The sequence below is a fragment of the Salvelinus fontinalis genome, chromosome 1 (genome assembly GCF_029448725.1).
Source record: "Salvelinus fontinalis isolate EN_2023a chromosome 1, ASM2944872v1, whole genome shotgun sequence".
In the NCBI taxonomy this organism is placed as follows: Eukaryota; Metazoa; Chordata; class Actinopteri; order Salmoniformes; family Salmonidae; genus Salvelinus; species Salvelinus fontinalis.
This window is the reverse complement of record NC_074665.1, coordinates 67823194-67835924: the sequence shown is the minus strand read 5'-3', so window position 1 is coordinate 67835924 and position 12731 is coordinate 67823194. Positions and strand designations below refer to the sequence as shown.

At 41.9% G+C, this 12731-nt stretch overlaps 1 protein-coding gene across 1 annotated transcript; it reads right to left on the bottom strand.

Annotated features, from left to right (window-relative positions):
• Window positions 1-10657: 10657 nt before the first annotated feature.
• On the bottom strand, window positions 10658-12175 carry LOC129860443 (transmembrane protein 100-like). The gene is made up of 2 exons (XM_055930833.1): window positions 12086-12175; window positions 10658-11813 (listed from the first exon to the last, which is right to left on the bottom strand). The coding sequence occupies exon 2, from the start codon at window positions 11689-11691 to the stop codon at window positions 11281-11283; it is 411 nt and encodes a 136-aa protein (XP_055786808.1). The 5' UTR covers window positions 11692-11813; window positions 12086-12175; the 3' UTR covers window positions 10658-11280.
• Between the last annotated feature and the right edge of the window lie 556 nt (window positions 12176-12731).

Genomic DNA, 12731 nt, shown 5'->3' with positions numbered 1-12731 from the left:
ACAAAATGAGCACCAATGCTCCTGATAATGTTCTTCACTGCTCTGGACAATAAGTATGTTTTCAAATTTTCCAGTCTACACTCTCATCTACAATGCGTCTACATTACATTCTGCAATGTTATGTTACATTTGGTGTCAGTGAGATGAGGATGGAGAAGTAAAAGAGAACTGATGATGATAAGAGATATTGCAGCCCCAGATCTCACTCTGTGTGAGTGCAATTCAACTAGAGTAACTTTCTTCCCTTCCGATGGAGGGCCACACTGTGGGAAGACCATTGGTGGATTACAGTATTTGAATCAGGTGTGTTTATTGGGCCGGGATCAAATACTTCCAACCTTGCAGCCTTCGAAGGCAAGAGGAGAAGAATTCGGAGTAAGAGCTTGGTACTCAGGCAGGAGGCCTGTGGTGTTGTGGTAGCTTACAGTGAAAAGGTGAGAGCAGGCTCATATTATTACAATTATCAGTAGAGATCCTAGTGTTCAGGCAATGAACAGAGGGTGAGATATCGTATCAGTAGTGAGTTATTCATCAGGAGAGCTGGTTGAGGAGGTCTTGTTAAGCACACTCCTGCCATGATGATGGATCCTTTATGCATCCAGGCGTACTGTTCCCGATGCTTAAAACTTCTCCCTCCATTTCCAGTCCTTTCTCTCTCTCTCTCGCTCATTCTCGAGGATGTGGGCTCACTCTATCATTCAGTTCATTAGTCTCTCTCATCCCTCTCGCCTCCTGCCCTCTTCCTTCTAGAGCCGCTTTTTATCTCTTTTCCTCAGAGATCTATATCCTTCCATTCTCTTTCGACTGTGAGATAACTGTGTAACACACAACATACCTTATCTGGACCTATAGCCTAATTTCTAATATTAACATATCCCTACTTACTATGGTATTCACACATGATATAATGGACACTTTTTGAGTTTCCATATAAAGGTCATATTGTCTTTTCTTTCTTTTTTTACAACATCTTTACGACAGTTTAACCTGGTCATCACTTCGTCTTTAATTTCTTCGTCTCATTCCTTCTGGCAGGTATTGATCTTTGGGGATTTATGATTGTTAAATCATAATCACCTTTATTCGCCAAGCACATTTACATATACCAGGAATTTGCCTCAGTGAGAAGGTGCTGCCAGCAGCAGACAATTACAGGAGGTTGGTGGCACATTAATTGGGGAGAATGGGCTCGTGGTAATGACTGCAGCGGAATCAGTGGAGCGATATCAAATACATCAATCACATGTATTCCAGGTGTTTGATGCCATTCCAGAAGCTCCGTTGCAGCCATTATTATGAGCCATTCTCCCCTCAGCAACCTCCATTGTACAATATACAAACAGAATACAGACAACAGTCTACATAGATATCATACAGAATATACAATATCGTTACAGTACACATAAAACATACAAGTCTAGAGTATGGGCTGATTACAGTGGAAATATACAATTTACAGAGGATATATATCTATATAAACAGAGGGAGGCATGCTGCCAAGGCCAATATACACTGAGTGTACAAAACATTAGGAACACCCGCTCTTTCCATGACATAGACCACGTGACAAACTCATTCCACGGAGGGCCGAGTGTCTGCAGGTTTTCGCTCGCCCCTTGTACTTGATTTATGAATTAAGGGAGTTAATTAGTAAGCAACTCCCCACACCTTGTTGTCTAGGGTTTAATTGAAATGAAAAACATGCAGACACTAGGCCCTCCATGGAATGAGTTTCAAATGTATTTTAAGTTATTTTACCTTTATTTAACTAGGCAAGTCCGTTAAGAACAAATTCTTATTTACAATGACAGCCTAAGAACAGTGGGTTAACTGCCTTGTTCAGGGGCAGAACTACAAATTTTATTTTGTCAGCTCAGGGATTCAATCTAGCAACATTTCAGTTACTGGCCCAACTCTCTAAGCACTAGGCTACCTGTTGCCCCAACATACCCCTGACATAGACTGACCAGATGAATCCAGGTGAAAGCTATGACCACTTATTGATGTCACCTGTTAAATCCACTTCAATCAGTGTAGATGAAGGGGAGGAGACAGGTTAATTAAGGATTTTTAAGCCTTGATACATGGATTGTGTATGTGTGCTATTCAGAACTGAAACCTACTTAAAAGGTAACAGCACTCACTGTTGCCCCTAGTGGCCGATTTACATAATCTCCCAACGTCCTCAGACATGGATGGACGTTGAATATTGACTTGTATCATTGGTGACCTACTTGGTCTGTCAGGTGTCGTTCAGGGCGCTGCAGGGGCAGTATTGAGTAGCCAGATAAAAGGTGCCCATTTCAAACGGCCTCGTACTCAATTCTTGCTCGTACAATATGCATATTATTATTACTATTGGATAGAAAACACTCTAGTTTCTAAAACCGTTTGAATTATATCTGTGAGTCAAACAGAACTCATTTGGCACAAACTTCCTGACCAGGAAGTGGAAAGACTGAAATCGAGGCTCTGTTCTACTTCCTGCCTATAAATGGGCATGATACGTATTAGTATACATGCACTTCATAGACCTTCCCCTGGATGTCAAGAGGCGGTGAGAGAAGAAATTGAGTGTTTATCTTGGTCTGAAGTGGAATACAAGCTCTTTGTATGACGTGTCCCCCGTTTTCTGGAGAGCGCGAGGAGGTACCTGGATTTGCCTTCTGTTTAGCTGCCATTATGGACGACTAATATCTCCGGCATTGATTTTATTTGATACATGTGACCATATCATCGTAAAGTATGTTTTTTCAATATAGTTGAATCAGATTATTGACATTTTTTCGGGAGTTTTGCCGTGTTCCGTTCTCTGAATTTGTTGACGATGGAGAGATTCGCGCCACTTGGCTAGTGTGCTTGCTAATTCAAGAGGGAAAGAGGCCGTTCTAAATCCAAACAACGATTGTTCTTGACAAAGGACCCCTTGTCCAACATTCTGATGAAAGATCAGCAAAAGTAAGAAACATTTTATGATGCTATTTCATATATCTGTCGTACATGTGAACTAGTCGTCGGCGCCCAACTTTTGGGTACTCTAGCTATACCGAAGCTGGATGTCGTAATGAAGTTATTTTTTAGAATTGTAACACGCCGATTTCATTAAGAACTAATGGATCTATCATTTCCTATGCAACGTGTATTTTTTAGTTATGTTTATGAATAGCTATTTGGTCAGAATATGTGTGTCAGAAAAAGTGTCCGAAAAATATCCGGACGTTGTGGAAAAAGTAGCTACGATAGCACAATGTATAACCACTGATTTCAGCTCTAAATATGCACATTTTCGAACAAAACATAAGTGTATGTATAACCTGATGTTATAGGACTGTCATCTGATGAAGAATATCAAGGTTAGTCAAAAATTATATATCTTTTGCTGGTTTGTTACGATCGCTAACTTTTGCTACTGGGGAAGGGCTTGTGTTTCTGGCTATTGTGGTAAGCTAATATAACGCTATATTGTGTTTTCGCTGTAAAACACTTAATAAATAGGAAATATTGGCTATAATCACAAGAAGCCTGTCTTTCATTTGCTGTACACTATGTATTTTTCAAAAATGTTTTATGATGAGTAATTAGGTATTTGACGTTGGTGTCTGTAATTATTATGGCTGCTTTCGGTGCAATTTCTGATTGTAGCTGCAATGTAAACTATGATTTATACCTGAAATATGCACATTTTTCGAACAAAACATAGATTTATTGTATAACATGTTATAAGACTGTCATCTGATGAAGTTGTTTGTTGGTTAGTTTGGTTGGTTCTTGGTTAGTTAGGTTGGCTTTGTGCATGCTACCTGTGCTGTGAAAAATGTCTGTCCTTTTTTTGTATTTGGTGGTGAGCTAACATAAATATACGTGCTGTTTTCGCTGTAAAACATTAAAAAAATTGGACATGTTGGCTGGATTCACAAGATGTGTACCTTTTCATTTGCTGTATTGGACTTGTTAATGTGTGAAAGTTAAATATTTAAAAAATATATATTTTGAATTTCGCGCCCTGCACTTGAGCTGGCTGTTGTCATATTGTGGGCGGCCTCGGGCTTGCAGCCAGAAGTTTTTAACAAGCTTCAACTCTCTGGCGTGCTTCACTTCCCATTTCCAACTGCATTATTTATGATTAATTCTGGGGATACACCTGAATCAATGAGACAGACCAGGGGAAACGGTTGTAAATATGAAATATCCATCACGCGCTTTGCTGGATTTGCAGTTTTAATGGGATTTGGTGAGTGTGTGATTGCCTCACCCACCCCAATAATAATTTTACCATCTGAAATAAGCCATCAATTAGCATTTCCTATTCAAATAGTTGTTGTTATGGGTGAATGCTGATCGCTTCCCCTGCCCAGTTATTTGTATATATGTACATTTGACTGAAAACAGAATTTTACCATAAATCACAGCTCAAGTCTGTGTGGAACAGCCTTGGCTTTCTATTACCCCTCTCTGACTCAAGGACAGTAACCTATGACATTTACATTTACATTTAAGTCATTTAGCAGACGCTCTTATCCAGAGCGACTTGACTCAGAGTCATCCAGATAAACATCCACATCGGCACCCAGGAAATAGATATTATTCACACACACACACACACACACACATTGTACACAAACCCTAATTTAAATTCAGAATTGACCCCAACCCTGCTAGCCACGATGCCTTGTTGAAGATCTGTATGTGAATGTGTACACCAAGGGGCAGGGGATCTGGTCAAGAAGCACGGGTTCTACTGCTCCTACAGTCTTGCATCAGTACTGCAGTGCCTGGCCTGATGCCTGGCCCAGAAAGACAATTTCCATAGATGGCCACATATTGAATTACTAAAATAATTGTCGCTGAGGCACATTTTTTTCTCCATAATTCACAGTGATATTAAGATATTAAAATGTTATGTTCATCCAATGTCCGCCATGTTTTTGGATGACGTGATGAAGTTGTCGCTGCTCCCTGTGTGCACTGAGTGCTACAGTATTGCACATGTGAAGTTTGGCCGTGTAAACCAGATGCAACCCAGATATATCAAATCAAATGTTATTGGTCACTTATTTAGTAGATGTTATGCGGGTGTAGCGAAATGCTTGTGTTCCTGGCTCCAACAGTGCAGTAGTATCTAACAATTCAAAACAATACACACACACACACACACATGTAAAATAATGGAATTAAGAAATATATAAATATTAGGACGAGCAATGTCGGAGTGGCATTGACTAAAATACAGTAGAATAGAATACAGTATATACATATGAAATTAATAAAGCAGTATGTAAACATTATTAAAATGACTAGTGTTCCATTATTAAAGTGACCAGAGATTCTATGTCAATGTATATAGGGCAGCAGCCTCTAATAAGGTGCAGGGTTGATTAACCGGGTGGTAGCCGCCTAGTGATGGCTATTTCACAGTCTGATTGATGGCCTTGAGATACTGTAGAAGCTGTTTTTCAGTCTCTCGGTCCCAGACTGGATGCACATGCACTGACCTCGCCTTCTGGATAGTAGCGGGGTGACAAGGCCATGGCTCGAGTGGTTGATGTCCTTGATGATCTTTTTGGCCTTCCTGTGACATTGGGTGCTGTAGATGTCCTGGAGGGCAGGCAGTGTGCCTCTGGTGATGCATTGGGCAGACCGCGGTTGCGGGCGGTGCAGTTGCCGTACCAGGCGGGGATACATTCCGACAGGATGCTCTCAATTGTGTATCTGTAAAAGTTTGTGAGGGTCTTAGGGGCCAAGCCAAATTTCTTCATCCTCCCGAGGTTGAAGAAGCGATGTTGCGCCTTCTTCACCACACTGTCTGTGTGGGTGGACCATTTCAGTTTGTCAGTGATGTGTACGCAGAGGAACTCGAAGCTTTTCACCTTCTCCACTGCGGTACTGTCGATGTGGATAGGGGCATTCTCCCTCTGCTGTTTCCTGAAGTCCAAGATCAGCTCCTTCATTTTGTTGACATTGAGGGAGAGGTTATTTTCCTGGCACCACTCCACCAGGGCCCTCACCTCCTCCGTGTAGACTGTCTCGTCATTGTTGGTAATCAGGTCTATTACGGTTGTGTTGTCTGCAAACTTGATTGAGTTGGAGGCTTGCGTGGCCAAGCAGTCATGGGTGAACAAGGAGTACAGGAGGTGACTGAGCACACACCCTTATGTGCCACTTTGTTGAGGATCAGGGAATTGGAGGTGTTGTTTCTTACATTCTCCACCTGTGGGCGGCCCGTCAGGCAGTCCAAGACCCAGTTGCAGAGGGCAGGGTTCAGACCCAGGGCCCCGAGCTTAATGATGAGCTTGGAGGGTACTATGGTGTTGAAGGCTGAGCTATAGTCAATGAACAGAATTCTTACATTGGTATTCCTCTTATCCAGATGAGAGAGGGCAGTGTGCAGTGCGATGGCGATTGCATCGTCTGTGGATCTATTGGGATGGTATGCAAATTGAAGTGGGTCTAGGGTTTCAGGTAAGGTAGAGGCGATATGATCCGTAACTGGCCTCTCAAAGCATTTCATGATGACAGAAGTGAGTGCTACTGGGTGGTAGTCATTTAGTTCAGTTACCTTTGCTTTCTTGGGTACAGGAACGATGGTGGACATCTTGAAGCAAGTGGGGACATCAGACTGGGATAAGGAGAGATTGAATATGTCCATAAATGCTCTATCCAACTGGTCTGCGCATGCTCTGAGGACATGGCTAGGGATGCCGTCTGGGTCGGCAGCCTTGTGAGGGTTTACTCACGTTGGCCACAGAACGAGAGCCCACAGTCCTTGGGAGCGGGCCGTGTCAGTGGCACTGTGTTATCCTCAAAGCGGACAAAGAAGGTATTTAGCTTGTCCGGGAGCAAGACGTTGTTGTCTGCGACGTGGCTGGTTTTCCTTTTGTAATCCGTGATTGTCTGTAGACCCTGCTACATACGTCTCTGTACTGACGTTTGCCTGTTTGATTGCCATACAGAGGGTATAACTACACTGTTTGTATTCAACCATATTCCCAGTCACCTTGCCATGGTTCAATGCGGTGGTTCGCACTTTCAGTTTTGCGTGAATGCTGTCATCTATCCACGTTTTCTGGTTTGGGTAGGTTTTAAAAGTCACAGTGGGAACAACATCCCCTGTATACTTCCTGATGAACTCAGTCACCGTGTACGTGTATATGTCAACATAATTCTTAGAGGCTACCCAGAACATATCCCAGTCCATGTGATCAAAACAATCTTGAAGCATGGATTCCGATTAGTCAGACCAGCGTTGAATAGACCTTAGTACGGGTACTTCCTGTTCAAGTTTCTGCCTATAGGTAGGGAGGAGAAAAATGGAGTCGTTAACAAGTCCAATACAGCAAATGAAAGATACACATCTTGTGAATCCAGTCAACATGTCCGATTTTTTTGAATGTTTTACAGCGAAAACACCACATATATTTATGTTAGCTCGCCACCAAATACAAAAAAGGACAGACATTTTTCACAGCACAGGTAGCATGCACAAAGCCAACCTAACTAACCAAGAAACAACTTCATCAGATGACAGTCTTATAACATGTTATACAATAAATCTATGTTTTGTTCGAAAAATGTGCATATTTGAGGTATAAATCAGTTTTACATTGCAGCTACCATCACAGCTACCGTCACAAATAGGACCGAAACAGCCAGAGTAATTACAGACACCAACGTCAAATACCTAAATACTCATCATAAAACATTTCTGAAAAATCGATGGTGTATAGCAAATTAAAGACAAACATCTTGTGAATCCAGCCAATATTTCCGATTTTTTTTAAGTGTTTTACAGCGAAAACACAATATAGCATTATATTAGCTTACTACAATAGCCTACCACACTACCGCATTCATCCATCAAGGCGCGATAGCAATAGGCACGTTAGCGATAGCGAATAAACCAGCAAAATATATTAATTTTCACTAACCTTCATAAACCTTCATCAGATGACAGTCCTATAACATCAGGTTATACATACACTTATGTTTTGTTCGAAAATGTGCATATTTAGAGCTGAAATCAGTGGTTATACATTGTGCTAATGTAGCATCTTTTTCCCAGAATGTGCGGATATTTTTATGACACTCAACTATTCTGACCAAATAACTATTCATAAACGTTCCTAGAAAATACATGTTGTATAGGAAATGATGGATACACTAGTTCTTAATGCAATCGTCGTGTTAGAATTCTAAAAATAACTTCATTACGACATCCAGCTTAGTTATAGCGAGAGCGTGCCCAAAATCTGGGCGCAAACTACTATTTCACATTTTCGACAGATATATGAAATAGCATCATAAAATGGGTCCTACTTTTGATGATCTTCCATCAGAATGTTGTACAAGGGGTCCTTTGTCCAGAACAATCGTTGTTTGGTTTTAGAATGTCCTCTTCTCCAGTCAATTAGCACGGAAAGCTAGCAAAGTAGCGCAAAGCTCTCCTTCCTGAACAAAGGCACACAACGCAACACGCCTAACGTCCCGAATAAATTTCAATAATCTAATAAAACTATATTGAAAAAACGTACTTTACGATGATATTGTCACATTTATCAAATACAATCAAAGCCGGATATATTAGTCGTCCATAACGGCAGCTTTTCAGAAGGCAATACCAGGTCCCTTCTCGCACGCCCAGATCAAGTTATACACTCCATTTCTTCTCTCACTGCCTGTCGACATCTAGTGGAAGGTGTATGAAGTGCATGTATACTGATATATATGAAGGCCATTTATAGGCAGGCCCTAGAACAGAGCATCGATTTCAGATTTTCCACTTCCTGTCAGGAAGTTTGCTGCAAAAGGAGCTCTGTTTTACTCACAGATATAATTCAAACGGTTTTAGAAACTAGAGAGTGTTTTCTATCCAATAGTAATAATAATATGCATACTGTACGAGCAAGAATTGAGTACGAGGCCGTTTAAATTGGGCATGATTTTCCCCCAAAGTGAAAACAGCGCCCTCTGTCCTCAACAGGTTAAAGAAAAGATGGAGAGGGAGAGAGAGGGAGAGAGACACTTAACATTGCCATGTTCAGAAACTACTCTCACCTACAATAACCATATACTTTGCACACGAACCGACACCCGCTTTGAGCAAGAAATCATGAGGTGAATTTATCGTCTCGACCTCGTGTTGAGATTAAAAGTTCAAACCATTCTAAACGCGTAGCTGCCACTTCACACTTTTTTTGGTTCCTCGTGTTAATTCGTAACCCATAATTTATAAATGTTGCTTGAAAGGGGCGGATCCGGCTGGCTGGCTGGCAAAACTTCTGTTATAGCTTCTCAAATCACATCCCTCTTTTAACAAAAACAGTTTTATAATTTTTCATATTACATGCATAACCCATAGTATGGAAACTCTATCTATGTCGTGGGTATACTTTCCAATTTACAGTATTTCCTTTATAGCATTTTTAATGACATCACAAAATAACAGAACACTAATGTAATTTTGTTTATAGATCGCCTGACTATTCCGCATGTTCTACATTCAAAATATTGTTCCAGTATTCGCTTTTGAACGTGTTAGAGTTTCAGCTGCAAAAATATCTGTTGAGAAAAAGCACATTCCTTTGATGAATTTGGAGAGCACAGGCCTGGATCTTCTCCCTTGATTGACACTCACGTTCTGTTGTAAATCCCCACTAGTTCTTTCCTCCCACTCTATGGGTGAAAGGGGGTCTGATTGAAGTAATTAATTGCAAACCTAATCTGACCTATTTGGATTCTCGTGGTCAGTCATGACACCATTACAGAGATATATTGATGTTGAAATAAAGGCACTGAAATAAAGGCCACTGCAATGCTGTAACTGACTGATAGCTAGCTGCACACAACGATTCCCCACAGGAATGTAAGATGGTGTCCCAAATGAAACCTTATACACTACTTAGTACACTACTTCAAAAGGTAGGGCACTATATTGGAAATAGGGTGCCATTTCGGATGCACATTAAATCTACCCAACAGAAAGAGATTGATACAGAATGGTAATTCAGAGGATGTTCTCTAAAGTCAAAAAACATTATTTTGTCGCAAGGAAACGGACAGATAGCTATATTAAATTAACTTTTTTCTCTAGTTGAATCATTTAAACAGGAAATCTCAAATACAAAAAAGTTAAAATTAACATTTCCCAATAAACTATAGTGTACACAATCTTTATATATAGACATTAATATACATTCATTTAAAGAGGTACATTGATTGTAAAACGTGGCAACTTACGTGGTAAGACACAATAGTGATCAGACCTGCGACAAATACATTACTTCAAATACTTCAAAATATTAGAAAGTATTTGAGGATCACTTGATTTAGCTTGGAGTTTCCACTTTTGGGACTATGCTGTTGGTTCAATTGAGCCGGGCTATACTAAATCAAGCGCAGCTCACATATTTTTGAGTATTTGACATATTATGTTTAACCCAGGTCAGGTAGTGATATGAGATTTGTGATATGAATGTCATCCAAATGACGTATCAGTCCATAAACCTCTGCATATCTAAGAGCGCACCAAGCATACATGTAATATCAAACATACAGAGGAATGCAAAGTTGACAAACTTACAGCAGTCTTGTCGCAGGGTGATGTCATTATCTGAAACCTTCAACTATGAATTCATACCACTTAGAGGTGCACACACGCAAGTCAATTCATCACAATTTATTACTGACACGGCAGCAAAAAGAACCACTGGTAAAAATGTAACATCTCAGCCCATTCTGTGGCAGATCCAGTGATGTCCTCGTTTTTAGGACACTGCTAAGCCAACTGAAGTGGAAAGCAGAAATTAGTAAATCACTATGAATGAAAAGCGTGGACAAAAATGCTGGGCCAAAATGGCATCCAATTCCCTGCACTATGTAGGGAATATGGTGCCATTTGGTACACATCCAAAGTCTGATTTCATCATTCTGATGGGACATCTCACTGCTACAGTAGGTTATCAGAGTCTACGGTTAACCATTGATAGAACTCTCTGAACTTAAAACCGTGAAAACACCACCCTCCCTCCTCCACACAGTGAAAAACAAAGTAAACCTCCTCAGAGGTTGGGCTAATAAAAAGTCAAGGAGGAGGTTATATTTCCAAACAAGAGAAAGAAGATATAGGAACTCTCAACCCTCTCCACCATAATGAAATCTAGCGTCTTGCTGAAGCACGTGGCAGGTTGATCGGTTTGGACCTCACAGATTTTCAACCTTTCCATCCATCCATCCTTTCATCTGTCTGTGTCTCTATTCCATACATCCCTCTTCCTCCTCCAGACCTCACAATGTGCCCTGTTCAGAGCAGAAGAACCCTCCCTCCTTCTTCTTCCTTCTCTTCAGCCTGTGGTCCCTCCAGCAGACTGCCGCCATCAGCAGCATGACCATCCCAACCACCAGCAACATCATGGACACCACCTTGGTCTGGTGCAGGTCTGGCGTGTTATACATGAAGGTGACCCCTGTCCCCGCCACACCGATCACCAGGGAGATCACCCCAAACGGGAACACACAGCGGTACCAAGACTTCTCCGTGCCGCCAGTGGCCTGGGCTAGTCGTTCTAGTGTGGAGAGAGACTCTGGGGGTTGGACCAGGTCCCTTCTATGGGGGGACTCCGAAGGTATGCTGCTGCCACAGTCCAGGTCTGGTTGAAGCACCGGGGCCGGGGGTTGGCGTCCCGAGGAGCAGCCCATTTCAGAGCTGCGGTCCTAGGGAGAGGAGAGGAGTGAGGGGGGTTCTTCTGGTGGATCTCTTCTTTCTGCTACTACAGGGGCTGCTGCGTTCTCTGTTGTTGTCGTCTGGAGACAGCGTGTGCCTGGAGGGTGAAAGACAGGGAGAAGAGATCAGGAGGGAGACACTGAGATATATGGAGAAAGACAGAGAGGCAGAAGCGAGACAGAGAGTGAGAGGGGGAAATTAAGAAGTTATCCAGAGAAATAAAAAGAGATGGAGATGGGGAGAGAGACTGATGAAGTCAGACACAGAGAAAACAAAGAGACAAACAGAGACAGAAAGAGAAAGGGAGAAAGAGCAAGAGATATGAGCCCTGACTTCGTATGCAGTCTCTCTGCAAGAGGATCCACTTACTCTGTCTCGATGTGTTTGGTGTGGTGTGAGTTCTGCATTGCATCCGTCCGCCCTCCCAGTGGCGGCAGCACATTGTGTGTTGTGTTTCCACAGCCTGTGAGGTTTAAAGAGACAGAGAGGAGGAGGAGGGGCTAAGGAGAGGTGGTTGGTGTGACTCAGGAAACTGATTGGCTGCCCAAGCACAGTGACGTCAAAGACGAGGGATGCAGAGGGACGCGGAGGGGTGTGGTTGGGACGTAGGGGGATGATGGGAGATGGTTAAATGTTCCATCTCCTCTTTATCTCCTCTACTCTGATTGATCCATGTATGTGTGTGCGTTGATGGAGAATAGTAAAGCAGCCCAGGCTTAGCGATGATACCATCCGACCATAATGTTGTTTCAAATAATCTACACCTCAATTACCGTTATGATCCAAAGCCATTTAATCTGACGTAAGCAGGCAGTAACACAGTAAAACAAATCAACTTAGATTTAAACACACACGCTTTCACGCACGCACACACATGCATGAACACACACACTCTCGCTACCCCTGGATATAAATAGCCCAACAAGCATGATACATGAATAAGTACAGTCTGATTTTCTGGATAGCAGGTTCCTCTATCTACTATCCCATTTACCCGAAACTACCAATCAATTAG

Excerpts from the sequence above, each read along its gene's own strand:
- LOC129860443 (XM_055930833.1), bottom strand. The coding sequence starts at position 11,691 with ATGGGCTGCTCCTCGGGACGCCAACCCCCGGCCCCGGTGCTTCAACCA.